This window comes from Lissotriton helveticus, chromosome 5_1, assembly GCF_964261635.1.
Source record: "Lissotriton helveticus chromosome 5_1, aLisHel1.1, whole genome shotgun sequence".
Lineage (NCBI taxonomy): Eukaryota > Metazoa > Chordata > Amphibia > Caudata > Salamandridae > Lissotriton > Lissotriton helveticus.
The window spans coordinates 63,506,835-63,520,026 of record NC_136065.1 but is presented as its reverse complement, the minus strand read 5'-3'; the positions used below and the strand labels follow the sequence as shown (position 1 = coordinate 63,520,026).

The 13,192-nt window shown below is 48.5% G+C and overlaps 1 protein-coding gene across 1 annotated transcript in view; it reads left to right on the top strand.

The window, feature by feature from the left end:
• The window catches only part of ATAT1 (alpha tubulin acetyltransferase 1), a 182,460-nt gene that overhangs the window by 87,595 nt on the left and 81,673 nt on the right, over window positions 1-13,192 (top strand). The window contains exons 8-9 of the mRNA XM_078641706.1: window positions 959-1,033; window positions 6,749-6,965. Of these exons, the coding sequence (XP_078497832.1) occupies window positions 959-1,033; window positions 6,749-6,965 (292 nt within the window). The remainder of the gene's footprint in view (window positions 1-958; window positions 1,034-6,748; window positions 6,966-13,192) is intronic.

Genomic DNA, 13,192 nt, shown 5'->3' with positions numbered 1-13,192 from the left:
TCAGGTCTTCAACTCTTCAGATCCATCCTTGGATCCACCGGAACTCTCCTCGACGACCTGCCTGCAGCATCTTCATCTCCAGGACCCATCGACCTGCGCGACGAAACCCGACACTACTTGGCACCTGTGCACCCGCTTCCTGTGGGTGAGGTAACTCAGCAACGCCGGTGTTCCTACACTGGTACACACCTCTAGTGCCTAGATCTAAAGTTTTGTCCTTCTAGGTCAGTCGGAAGGTTCCTAAAACAGTAACTTACTAACTTTTACGCACCATTGACATTGCATTGGTGCATGCGTGTGCTTTAAGCGCTGCACCCGAGTCCCGCGGGCCTTTCCCGACTTCTTCACTGTTAGTCCCGAACGGCTCCAGCGATTCCCCAGGCCCTAGGCCTATTTCCTTTTAGATTGGTGGTTCTTATACCACTATTTTAGTATATGGTTTAGGTGGCCCCTAGGGCCCATCCATATTGTGCAACTTTTGTATATTTAAACTGTGTTTTGTTTTAACGCATTTGCTTCTGTGCTCATAAAGAGTATAGGGGATATTTGTAGTAAATAAATATATATATATTTTCAATATATATCTGTGTGGTGTCCTTTCATTTGGTATTCAAGGGGATTGTGTATAGTAAAACAGCTGGCTTCACATGCCTTTACAGAGTTTAGCCTAAGACTGCTTTGCCCATGCTACCACTAGGATAGCTGGTCTATCAGGTTGACTTACAACCAATCATCATAAGGGTTGCTTGGCATGGTACAAGGTGAGCACTAGAACTAGTGAGCATCATATACCAGGCCAACTTCTCACAGTGATGTCAGACTATGACAGCCTGTTATTTCTATCATTTGATATTGTTAAAAGCCAGTTCCTGGTCAGTGCCTCCTCTGTTGTCTGCTTTCCAGTGAGGAGAAGTTCCCCTCAAACACTCAGTAACCAAATCCTTGTGTCTCGTTACAGCTCCAGTGAGGAAGGTTCCTCCGAAGCGGCGACCAGAGGGGGAGATCAAACCCTACTCATTGAGTGAGCGTGAATGTAAGTGGGCGTTGTATACAGCGGTGCTGACCTTTCTTGGATATGTTATGTTATGTTATGTTAATAACTTTTATTTAGCGCACAGCTGCCCCAGCGAAGTGGCGTCCTGGCGCCTGATCAAATACAGAACATAACAGGTTGGAGCTGAAAAGGGAAGGAATCAGTTAGCCGCAATGAACAGATAGGTTTTAATGGCGCGCCTGAAGAGAGTTAAGCTCTCTAGGGCACGGATATGTACAGGAAGGGAGTTCCACAGATCAGCCGCCAAAACACGGAAAGATCGTCCTCCCATCCTACTCAGTCTGAACCTAGGCTTAATCGCCAGATGGTGAGATTCAGACCTGAGAGACCGCGTGGGAACATACGGACAGATGAGGCTCGCAAGGGCAGGAGGGGAGGAGAGCTTCAGGATTTTAAATGTCAGACAGAGAGCCTTAAATTTGACTCTCTGCCTGACCGGAAGCCAGTGGAGGGAAGTCAAGACAGCAGAGACAGAACATCGCCTCGGGAGGCCCACAATGGCCCGCGCCGCAGCATTCTGCACCCTCTGAAGTCTGGTAGCCTCAGCCTGATTAACTCCCAGTAGCAGAGCACTCCCTTAATCCAGCCGAGAGAGGATAGAGGCCTGAACCACCAGTTGCCGCGTGGGAGGGTCAAAGAACTTGAGGATAGGTCTCAGTCCTCGCAGGATACCGAAACAGGTAGCTGCTGTCCTCTTTGTATGACTGGTGAAGGAAAGGTTAGAGTCCAGCCAGACCCCCAGATTTTTAACTTCGGCCGCTGGAATGGGAGACACTCCCAATTCGGGAGGCCACCACTGGTCTCCCCATAGTTCCGCCTGCTTCCCTAAGACCAGGACCTCGGTTTTCTTGGTATTAAGCTGTAGGCAGTTGCTACGCATCCAGTTGGCCACAGCTATAAGTCCTGCACGGAATCTGGGAGCAGTCACCTCAGGGTCCCCACTAAGTGTCACCGCCAGCTGCGTGTCGTCGGCGTACGATGTCATGGTAAGGCCACATTGCCTGACGACAGCAGCCAGCGGTTTCACATACAGATTGAAAAGTGTGGGGCTTAAAGCAGATCCCTGAGGGACTCCCAGACCCAGAGAGTGGAAGGAGGACTGGCCAGGTGGAATGGCTACTTTGAAAAACCGGTCCGAGAGGAAAGAGTGGAACCACTGAAGAGCCTTCCCCACAATACCTACTTCCTCCAGGCGCCGCACCAAAATGTCATGAGACACCGTATCAAACGCGGCGCTCAGGTCTAACAATAGGAGCGCCGCAGTCTGCCCCGCATCCAGCACTGACCGCAAATGCTCGGTCATAAAGAGCAACGCCGTTTCAGTGCTGTGTTGTGAGCGAAACCCATTTTGACTCTCGTCAAGAATATTATTACGAGAGAGATGGGCAGACAGAATGGAATTTACGTGTGCCTCCGTGACCTTGGCCGCCCAAGGCAGGAGGGAGATAGGCCGATAGTTCTCCGGAAGCAAGGGGTCAAGACTGGGTTTCTTCAGAATAGGGCTGACCACCGCTTGCTTCCAGGAGGAAGGAACCACGCCCTCACTGAGGGAGAGATTGATCAGATCAAAAATAGGCTCACGACAGTGGGGCGGGAGAAGAGTGAAGACCTCCGGCTTCAGCGGGTCTAAGGGAGAACCAGATTTAATTTTAAGGCTCAGGGTGTCAAATACCTCTTTAGACATGGCCGGTAAGGAGGACAGAGTTTCAAAAACCGGGACCTTCACAGCACTAGGAGCATCTCCGGGAACAGATGGTATAAATCCACGGTAGATTGCGTGTACCTTCTCTACGAAAAAAGATGCCAAACTTTCGCAGTGGGAGTCCGTACAGATTTCTAGCGAGGTGGCCCGCTTCCCCATCAGGTCTTTAAGTACCTTAAAGATTAATTTGGAGGGGCTGGGGCTATTGGAAAACTCAGATGCATAATAGGCGGCTCTAGTTTGACAGATAGCCCTGTGGTATATCTTCAGCTGGGCAAAGTACAGCGATTTTAGCGTGGAATCAAAGGATTTCCTCCAGGCCCTCTCAGCTCGCCGGCAAGTTCTCTTGAGCTCGGCAAGAGTCTCATTATACCAAGGACTGCGGGTTTTAGCGTGACATTTAGACCAACGCAGAGGTATAAGAGAATCGAGGGCGGTAAGGATCCAGTTGCAAAACTGTTCGTATCCCTGTTCCACATTCTGCAATTTGCTTAGAGGCTGTGCCTCCAGTATCCTGACAAACTCCTCCAGTTTAAGTTTGCGCCAATTGCGCTTTAGGATCTGTTTGTCCACAGATTTAAATTGTGGATTATCTAGGGGACATGACACTTTAACCAGCATATGGTCCGACCAACCCACCGCCATCGGGTCAGATGTTCTAGCCCGGCCTAAGGTGGTGAAGAAGGGATCAAGTATATGTCCTCCTGTGTGGGTGGGGGAGGTGACAAGCTGGTTAAGTTGCATCGCTTCAAGGTCCGCTAACAAAGAGCTGATGGGTGGAGATGACGTCTGATCGAAATGTATGTTGAGGTCACCTACTATGTTGAAGTTGGCACATCTAGGAGCCAGCGAGCTAACCACATCGGCGAGAGCGGCCTTGAAGGCAGTGTCATTCCCCGGTGGACGATAGATGAGTACGCCGCTCAAGGTAAATTGATGACTGACCGTTACCTTAAAAGAGGCGCTTTCACACATCGGAAGATCCAGAGCTTTCCACTCTGCCGGAAAGCAGGATTTAGTAGCCATGGCTATACCACCTCCTTTAGACACGCGGTTCAAGGTGAACACCGTATAAGTCGAAGGGAAAGCCAGATTTATTATGGCAGTGTCGGCATCCTGCAGCCAAGTTTCGGAAAGAAAGATGATATCCGGGAGGTCCGTATCTATCATGTCCCGAAGTGACTGATAGTGCTTAACCAAAGATCTAACATTCAAGCTCCATATGTTAAGTCCTCGCTCGGTACCATCTATATGAGAGCTGCGGGCAGCCACCCCAACAGGTCGCACCCCAGTAGGGGGCCCAAAGTAAAGCAACCACATGCACACGCATATGGTCCCGAAAGAGGAGGAACAGAAGCCTGACTGCAAACCCGTAAATTGTTTCTTAATGAACAGAGGTCAGCGCGGTCATACCTGAATGTCGCAGTGTTGCACATGATGGTATAAATGCAAAAGGCCAGAGTCCATAACCCGCACCCGCTACCTCGACGCGGACGAGCGCAGACGGGCAGGACTCTGGCACGACTCCGGCATGCGACGGTGTCCCACTGCGCGTACCCGCTGCGCGGGGAAGGGCGACTTTAAATAGGCGCCTCCCTGACCAAGTCGAGCGTCGGGACGCTCCAAAATGGCGCCCGCGCTCCAACACACTCACCCCAAACTAAGATGGCGCCCAGGAATCCAGCCCCAGGGACCCGGACCCGCCGAATGGCGGTGCGTCTTCCAAAATTAAATGTGAGTATGGGGACAGCCCAGTCACAGTGATGGATTTAAAATCAGGGGAAAAAGTCAAATCAGAAAAACCAAAATACACCGAAGGTAAGTTTAAAATTTCGCAGCTCGCTAGCAGCGCGACCTGCGCTAGTGCAGCAATGATCAGGGCAAAGGAAAACACAAGTCCGCCTTAAATAGGCGCCTCCCTGAACAAGTCGAGCGTCGGGACGCTCCAAAATGGCGCCCGCGCTCCAACACACTCACCCCAAACTAAGATGGCGCCCAGGAATCCAGCCCCAGGGACCCGGACCCGCCGAATGGCGGTGCGTCTTCCAAAATTAAATGTGAGTATGGGGACAGCCCAGTCACAGTGATGGATTTAAAATCAGGGGGAAAAGTCAAATCAGAAAAACCAAAATACTCCGAAGCGCGCTAATACACACTCCTTGAAGACGGTGGAGTGCAAAGCCTCTAAAGGGCCACACCAAGGAGCTAATTGATTGGTCACAACATAATTACTACCTCTAGTGAGGAGAAATATGTCAGAAAAGAGGGCACTGCACGCCCACTAGATGAAGTGAAGGGCTGTTGTGATGTCCAGTTAAATCATCTGATGGTCTGACCAATGATACCGATAGATATGTCTATTGATTTCTCCATCAATCCTCGATAAGATTCTTTTATAGACATATATATGGGGAGATTTCCCTCAGTTCTCGGGTTGGATCTTTCGTTAGCCATATATCGAGTGAGATCTCCTTCTGTCCTCCTTTGATAGAAGTATATATGAATAGCTCTCCCCTCTAATCCTCATGGTATGGTCTTTGATTGACATATATTGGGTGTGAATGTCCTTCTTCCTGATTATCCTTTCCATACACTTGTAAGATGCGTTCTCCTTTAGTCCTCTTTAGGATTCAATCGATGTGTACATTGTGAGCTCCATCAGTTGTGTAGGAAGACGTGCGCAGGGGGATAGCTCCATGTGATCACCTCCGACTCGGAGACATACAGTATACTCTAATTTCCTTCAGTATTCTTGGCAAACCCCTTTGCTTGTGTGTTCAGTGTCAGATATCCCTCAGTCGTCACTCAGGGTTTTGATTACTATTTCCAGATTGTGACAATAGAAGTGTGCAAGGTTGAGTTTATCACTTTCTTAGGGTGCACAGATATTAATTAGTCTCCCTGGTAAAACCCCATTGTAGATGTGTTAAATGTGAGATCTTTGAAGAGTTCTGATCGCTGTGTTCTGATTGTCAGCACTAGGCCTGGGTGGAGTTCCACTACGCAGAACTCTTCGAAGTGACCCAAAAGCTCCACTGCGCTACGCTCAGTTACGCAAGCAGCGGAAGGCGTTATGTAGTGCTGATTTTTATCATCAGGTATTTGTCCTGCGCTGGATAATCAGTGCGAACGGCACCATGCACAGCGCAAGAGGGCCCTGCTTCTTTTTGCCGCCTGGGCAGTAGTTCTACTCAAGCAGCAGCTTCCTCGTTCTGCATGTCAGTCAGCGATATGTCTACATATGCCGATTTGATGTCGATTTGCTAGTTTGATATTTGTATTGTAATGTGTAAACTGAAAAATAAAGGCTATTAAAAATAAAAAAAAAGCAGCAGCTCCTCAACGCGAACGGAAGGTTTCTCAATGCGAGCGGTAGCGACCATCCTCGACCGCCCGCGTTGAGAAATCTCGCTGGGAGGTGGTCTAGAATTAGATTTCTCGCTCGCCAGCTTAACGTTGGTGAGCGCGGGCAAGGAAAAAACTCTACTCTACTGTGCGGAGCGAAGTTTTTCAGAACTCCGCATGCTATGCGGAGAACGGAGTGGTAAAAACTCCGAAAGCCGAGCAGAATTTCACTCACGCCCAGGTCTAGTCAGGAGATATGTACAAGGGGAGAGCTCCCTCTTCTTGTTACCCTACTTAGCTAGTCACGTTCAGATCTCTCTCAGTACTGAAAATGATATGTTGAGATCAGCTTTCAGTAACATTCTAAGTAGGACTTCAGTAAATGCGCACATGCCGAGATCTCCCTCAGTCCTCCAGATAGGGCTCTTTGCTAGATGTGTAGAGTGTGAGATCTACCCAAGTCCTGGTTGGTCGCTCTGATAGTTGTCTTTCTAGTGCTCAGATCTCACCTGTCTCCCCTCCTCAGGACCTCAGATCACCCCATCTCTGCCCACACCTTTTTGTGACTCGTTAACCGCAGGTATTGTGAGATGTACAGTCCTCGGGTGTAACAGGAGTTGACTTTTGGCTTGTTTCTCTGCATCCAGTTTTGAAGGAAGAAGCAGAGTTACCCTGGCCGTTCAACCAGTCGCGTGCCATGAACCGCTCCAGCAGTGTGGGGGCGTCGCCCAGCAGGGTGGGCTCCAAGATTCTCCAGAAGGAGCAGGAGCTCCTCAAGAACCTTCAGATCTGCTGCCCCCGCTCAGTCAACGGCCAGACGAATGGCGAGCTGGACCCCGCCGCAGGGCCACGGAGGAGAACCAGGTGAGAATGGGAAGCAAGGCCTCATCCGGACAGGAGGCACGCTAGCAGGAAGCTGCAGACAGCAGCCACTTCACTCAGGCCTGATTCCAATAGCGATATGTCTCTGCCCACTCTGGGGACCCACCCGGTTTCTGCTTTCAGAGATAATGCATATCGTCCAATTAAAATAGGGTGTATGTTTGAAATTGTGGCACCTTTAGAAATCAGTCTGACCAATGATCTGAAAGACAATGTGCCTGGAGAGGCAAACCCAGTAGCCCTCCGCAACCCTGGGCATAGTTGCCTCCTAGTTTCCACCTCATTTCCTAGTCTAGAGTGTGGTGCAGCACAGCTAACTCTTTCACAGACCCTAACCAAGCCGGGCTGTCTTCTGCAGTAGGAGTCCGTATTTACGCATGTCCCCCTCACCCCCTCTTGTTTCTCAGGGAGATAGAGCACATACCATTGCAGATGCACTTCATGTCAAAATGCACCAGACTCATGCAGGTCCCCAAGAAGAGGAATTCCCAGCTATGCATCACACTCCTTCCTGCAGGCCCCAGCTAGAGAAGCCCCCCCCTTAGATAGCACAGACCCCCATGCACTCCTTGTACAAAGGACCAGACACGTGTAGGCCCTCAGGTAGAGGAAGTCCTAGCTACGCAGCACTGTGGTCATTGCAGCCCCATGTAGAGTCGGTCTCTGTCGGACAGCATGTATGCAGTTCTGTCAGCCATGAATCACCGGCTTGTTCTAAGAAATGTCTCCTGCTATCTGCTGTATCTAGATCACAAGTCCCTGTCTGTGGGTGGGTTTTGTGCCCAGAGGTCTTTGCTGCTCAGGGGTTTGCATGTTTTGTCCCTGTCTGTGGGTGGGTTTTGTGCCCAGAGGTCGTTGCTGCTCAGGGGTTTGCATGTTTTGTCCCTGTCTGTGGGTGGGTTTTGTGCCCAGAGGTCTTTGCTGCTCAGGGGTTTGCATGTTTTGTCCCTGTCTGTGGGTGGGTTTTGTGCCCAGAGGTCGTTGCTGCTCAGGGGTTTGCATGTTTTGTCCCTGTCTGTGGGTGGGTTTTGTGCCCAGAGGTCTTTGCTGCTCAGGGGCTTGCATGTTTTGTCCCTGTCTGTGGGTGGGTTTTGTGCCCAGAGGTCGTTGCTGCTCAGGGGTTTGCATGTTTTGTCCCTGTCTGTGGGTGGGTTTTGTGCCCAGAGGTCTTTGCTGCTCAGGGGTTTGCATGTTTTGTCCCTGTCTGTGGGTGGGTTTTGTGCCCAGAGGTCGTTGCTGCTCAGGGGTTTGCATGTTTTGTCCCTGTCTGTGGGTGGGTTTTGTGCCCAGAGGTCTTTGCTGCTCAGGGGTTTGCATGTTTTGTCCCTGTCTGTGGGTGGGTTTTGTGCCCAGAGATCGTTGCTGCTCAGGGGTTTGCATGTTTTGTCCCTGTCTGTGGGTGGGTTTTGTGCCCAGAGGTCTTTGCTGCTCAGGGGTTTGCATGTTTTGTCCCTGTCTGTGGGTGGGTTTTGTGCCCAGAGGTCGTTGCTGCTCAGGGGTTTGCATTTTTTGTCCCTGTCTGTGGGTGGGTTTTGTGCCCAGAGGTCTTTGCTGCTCATGGTTTGCATGTTTTGCCCCTGTCTGTGGGTGGGTTTTGTGCCCAGAGGTCTTTGCTGCTCAGGGGCTTGCATGTTTTGTCTCTCTCTTGAGTGGTGAGGTTGCTTCTGCTGAATCACATCTAACCTTTTCTCTCACTTTGGGTTTCTTTCCCTTTACCCTCCTCTGGTCTCTTGCTTTTCCTTTCTCTGCCTCATCCCAGCTCTCTCAGCCGCCCTGAGAACAGCCAGCATTGACATCACCAGCCCTCCTGAACTCGTCTTGTTTGACGCCGGGTACAAGTGGCGGTTAAGAAGGGCTCACTCATGGCTCGGATCCAGCCAATCATTCACAGACTTGTCATAGCGGAGTGGCAAGGCACTTATAGAACCACTCCTGCAACCGACTGTAAATGGGGACCTCAAACCTGCTGGGACTGCAGAACTGCTGGTACCCCAGCACTGCCAATTCTGCAAGACCCACCAATACATTGACTCGAAGCATCTTCACACATTAACTTTTGCTTCCTCTACTTCAGTCGCAGCCGCAGTACTGAACTGTAATCAAACCCCAAAGTATACACACACACCTCCGTCCTCCCCGGTAACGTCTCCCCCCCCCGTTAGCCATGCTGGGGGGTGAGGGAGTCCTGTCACTTTCAAACGTGCCAAGGTTGCTTCATGGAAGTCCTACAGTTCTGCCCTTTCAACCCAGTTTGTAGTATTTCCAGAATTAAAGAAATGTGTATTTTTGCAACTTCCGCCACATGTACCCGGCTGTCGTTCATTTAAGACCCCCAATCCCTTTTGTTTCAACGTCAGGATAATGTTATTACTTCTCCATTGTTTGCAATTTAGGTAGAAACCTTTCTATAAAACTAACCTTTATTTATACACCTTTGTATCTCTTGCCTTCTTTCATTTGTTTGAAAAGCGTTGTCCTTTAAAGCCCTATGTGGCACCATGGAATAAATGCCCTTTTCTGGAGCTTGAATTTGTTGAATAAAACGCATTCTAGACACGTAAATCATTCCTGGATACCTCTTTCCGCAGCAGTCCTGTTAGATCCTGGATGGTTATGAACCAGCTCATGTTCTGCGCTCTCTTTCTCCTGCTGTGGGTTCGATACTCTTGAGCTCCTTCGAGTGGAATGTGGCCCTTTTCTGACTTAAGGGGTCCTCATTCAAACACATTGTATGAGCGCTGTTTGTGAGGCCAGAAGGGTTTATCGAGTCTGAAAGGTTGATTTAGATACAGAGGTATGAGGCCTGCCCTTTGCCTTCCCCTTGCGCTATGTCACTGGGACCCTACGACCTCCTTCATAGGAGCATGCACTGGGGTTACTAGCATTTGTTTGGAACTTTTGCTTGGGTGTTAGAGCTCCTCCTGCCTCTTGATTCATTGTGAGTAATCCGGGGGTCTTCTGGTTCCGTATGAAGGCTCTTTGCAGTGCTCAGTTGGGTGTGAATATTTTTGTATCTCTTGGTTGGATGCGAGTGTTCCTTGCAGTTTTTTGTTGACTCTGAGTGTTCTTTTTAACTCTACTTTGGGTGTAAATGCTCTTTGTAGTTTATGATTGGGTCTGAATATTATTTGAATTCTTGGTTCAGCATGAAGTTGTTTTGTTCTTTTCAGTTGATGTGATGCTCTTTGGAGTGCTTTATTGCGTATGAATGCTGTGTCATTTTTGGTTGACTCTGAGTCTTTTCTTGAACTTTTCTGTGGATGTAAATCCTCTTTGGTTTTTTTCTAAGTGTGAATATTCTTTGAACTTCTGATTCGTTATGAATGTTCCTCATAGTTGTCTGTTGAGTCTGAATGCTCTTTGTATGTTCGGTTGACTGTTCTCTTTAACTCTTCCTTTGGTGTGAATCCTCTGTACTTTTTAGGTCGAGCCTAGCGTAGCACGCATGCGCTGCTCTAGGAAAACGACCTCTTGGAATCACTCTGGACTTTTCACACTCTCGTGCGTGTGTTTTTTTCTTGTGCAATTTTTTCTATTGGGCTTTGTGTGCGTCTTTCTAAAAAGACTGCACGCAATTGGGCAAAGGCGGGTGCATGTCCCACCTTTCCCAGGAAATGTATCAGTCCACGGCCTACGGCTTGCGGTTACTAGCAACGGCACCATCTGTTCGGGGTCATGTCACCATCTATTTTTAATTAGCGCGTTCGTGTTTACCCCGCTGCCGTGCTCACTCGTTTTATAACGGCCTGTGATAAATAGATAGTTGTAGTTTTTGGATTACAGCAAGCTGTTTTCCACCACACTGCCAATTTTCAGTTATTGTTCTCTTGCATGTATGAGGCAAGGAACGTAGGGTGACGGTAGAGAACAAGGAAGGAATGAAAACCACGAGCTAGAAGCGAAGTGTTGTGTATTTTAAAAATGACCACTTAACCCAACCCCACACACGTGCGAGCGCGCGCTCTTTAGCATGGCGGCTTTCCGACAGCTCTATTTGGAAACCTATGCTATGTGTATCGAAAGTATATCGTAATAATACCTGCTAAGGGTGGATTGTAATACGAACAAACTGTAACACCAGTCTATAAACAAATAATGATAAAATGTGGTTATTATTTTTAACAAAAGGTTGTTGAGATATGTGCTTAATATAAACGTCAGTGGCTGTGGGTGTTCTGCCACACATTTCACAACGCATGATTTCCTGCGGTGCTTGCCTTGCTGCGGGGGTGCGAGGCACACACTGGGACAGCGTGGAGGGCTCATTTCCTTGTTTTTGTCTGCACACTCCTGTGTCTGCCCCCAGGCCGTGCGCATCATCATGTGAAGTGTAGGAGGGGCCCTCTAATGCAGCGGACACCTGTGTTGTAATCTGCAGGTTCATATGATAGCATTAACGGTCAACGTGCCTGGTGCGCAACACCGCCACTTGTCGCTAGGTCACGTGTGAATGACAGCAAGAAAGCTCCACACGCTCGCTTGTTTCTACAGGCAATCCATGAGTAACCTGCGGCTCATTAGTTTCAAGCTGGGTACGTTTGCTCTGTGGGGAAGAGCCCGTGCTGGTGGAGGGTTACCATAGGAAAAAAAAGTATGGATTGACTCTTGCCTTTACACAAGACATCCTTTTGTGCTCACCGAGGGATCCCTCAATGGTCAGCAGATTCGGGCTAAGGGAGTGAACTATCTCTGTATACAGATTACCCTGTCACATCCAGCGCAGAAGTTAGAATCCAAGGCTAACTTCAACGTCCATTATTCTTCTCGGCTGCCTGATCCAAATAGGCATCACAGACAGGGGCCATTGAGTCAGCTCTTAATTTGTGCCGGTGGCAGTGCTCGAAAAGGTTCTATAAAAGTGTAGGAAATTACTCTGACACCAACACACTCTTCCTAGCAGGAACATAGACAGTGCCGTTAAGACTGCAGTTAGTTCAGTAGTCTAGGGCTCTGTTCACACTATGGTTACAATATCCTGAAAACTCTACTCCTCAGGTACACAGAAATGCTCAACATTCTACGGATACTCAGGGCAAACTTTGATGTCTTTAATGAATAATGTGATGGATAATGTGCTGCATGGCTAAACACTTATAAGATCCCAGAGGCAAGACCTATTGGCTATGCCAATGCTTGTTTTATTAAGTCTCAATGTTCTTTGAACTCCTGTTTGTCCTGAAGGCTCTTCATAGTTCTCTGTTGATTGTGAATGTTCCTTGGATGAGTGCTCGTTGCAGTCTGTGTTTGACAGTGAATATTCTGTTGAACTTTTTGTTGAGTGGGAATGCAATTTGGACGAGTGCCTGTTCCAGTCTCTGATTGGCTGTGAATGTTCTGTTGAACTCTTTGTAGCCTGTGAATGTTATTTTGGGTCTTTGCTTGGATGAGTGCCCTTTGCAGTCTGTGATTGGCTGTGAATGTTCTGTAGAACTTTGTGTTGCTTGGGAAGGCTCTTTGTATCTGATGAATGCTCGTTGCAGTCTTTGTTTGGCTGTGTATGTTCTGTTGAACTCATTGTGGCATTTCCCTTTGTTGTACTCAGTTGAGTGTGAATGCCTTTTGAAGGACTCAGTTGAGTGTGAATGTTTTTTGTAGTACCCAGAAGAGTGTGAATGCTCTCTGTAGTACCCAGGAGAGTGTGAATGCTCTCTGGAGAACCCAGTAGAATGTGAATACTCCATGTAGTACCCAGAAGAGTGTGAATGCTCTCTGTAGTACCCAGGAGAGTGTGAATGCTCTCTGGAGAACCCAGGAGAGTGTGAATGCTCTTTGTAGTACTCAGTTGAATGGAAATGCTCTTTGTAGTACATAGGGGAGTGTGAATGGTCTTCGTAGTACTTAGTTGAGTGTGAAAGCTCTTTGTTGTACCCAGGACAGTGTGAATGGTATTTGTAGTACTCCGTGAAGTTAGAATGCTCTTTGTAGTACTCTGTTGAGTGTGAATACTCTTTGTACTGATCAGTGAAGTTAGAATGCTCTTCGTAGTACTCCATTGAGTGTGAAAGCTCTCTGTAATACCCAGTTGAGTGTGAATGTTCTTTGTAGTACTCAGAAGAGTGTGAATGATCTCTGGAGAACCCAGGAGAGTGTGAATTACCTATGTAGTACTCAGTTGAGTGTGAAAGCTTGTTGTAATACCCAGGAGAGTGTGAATGCTCTTTGTAGTACCCTATTGAGTGTGAATGCTCTTTGTAGTACTCAGGTTAGTG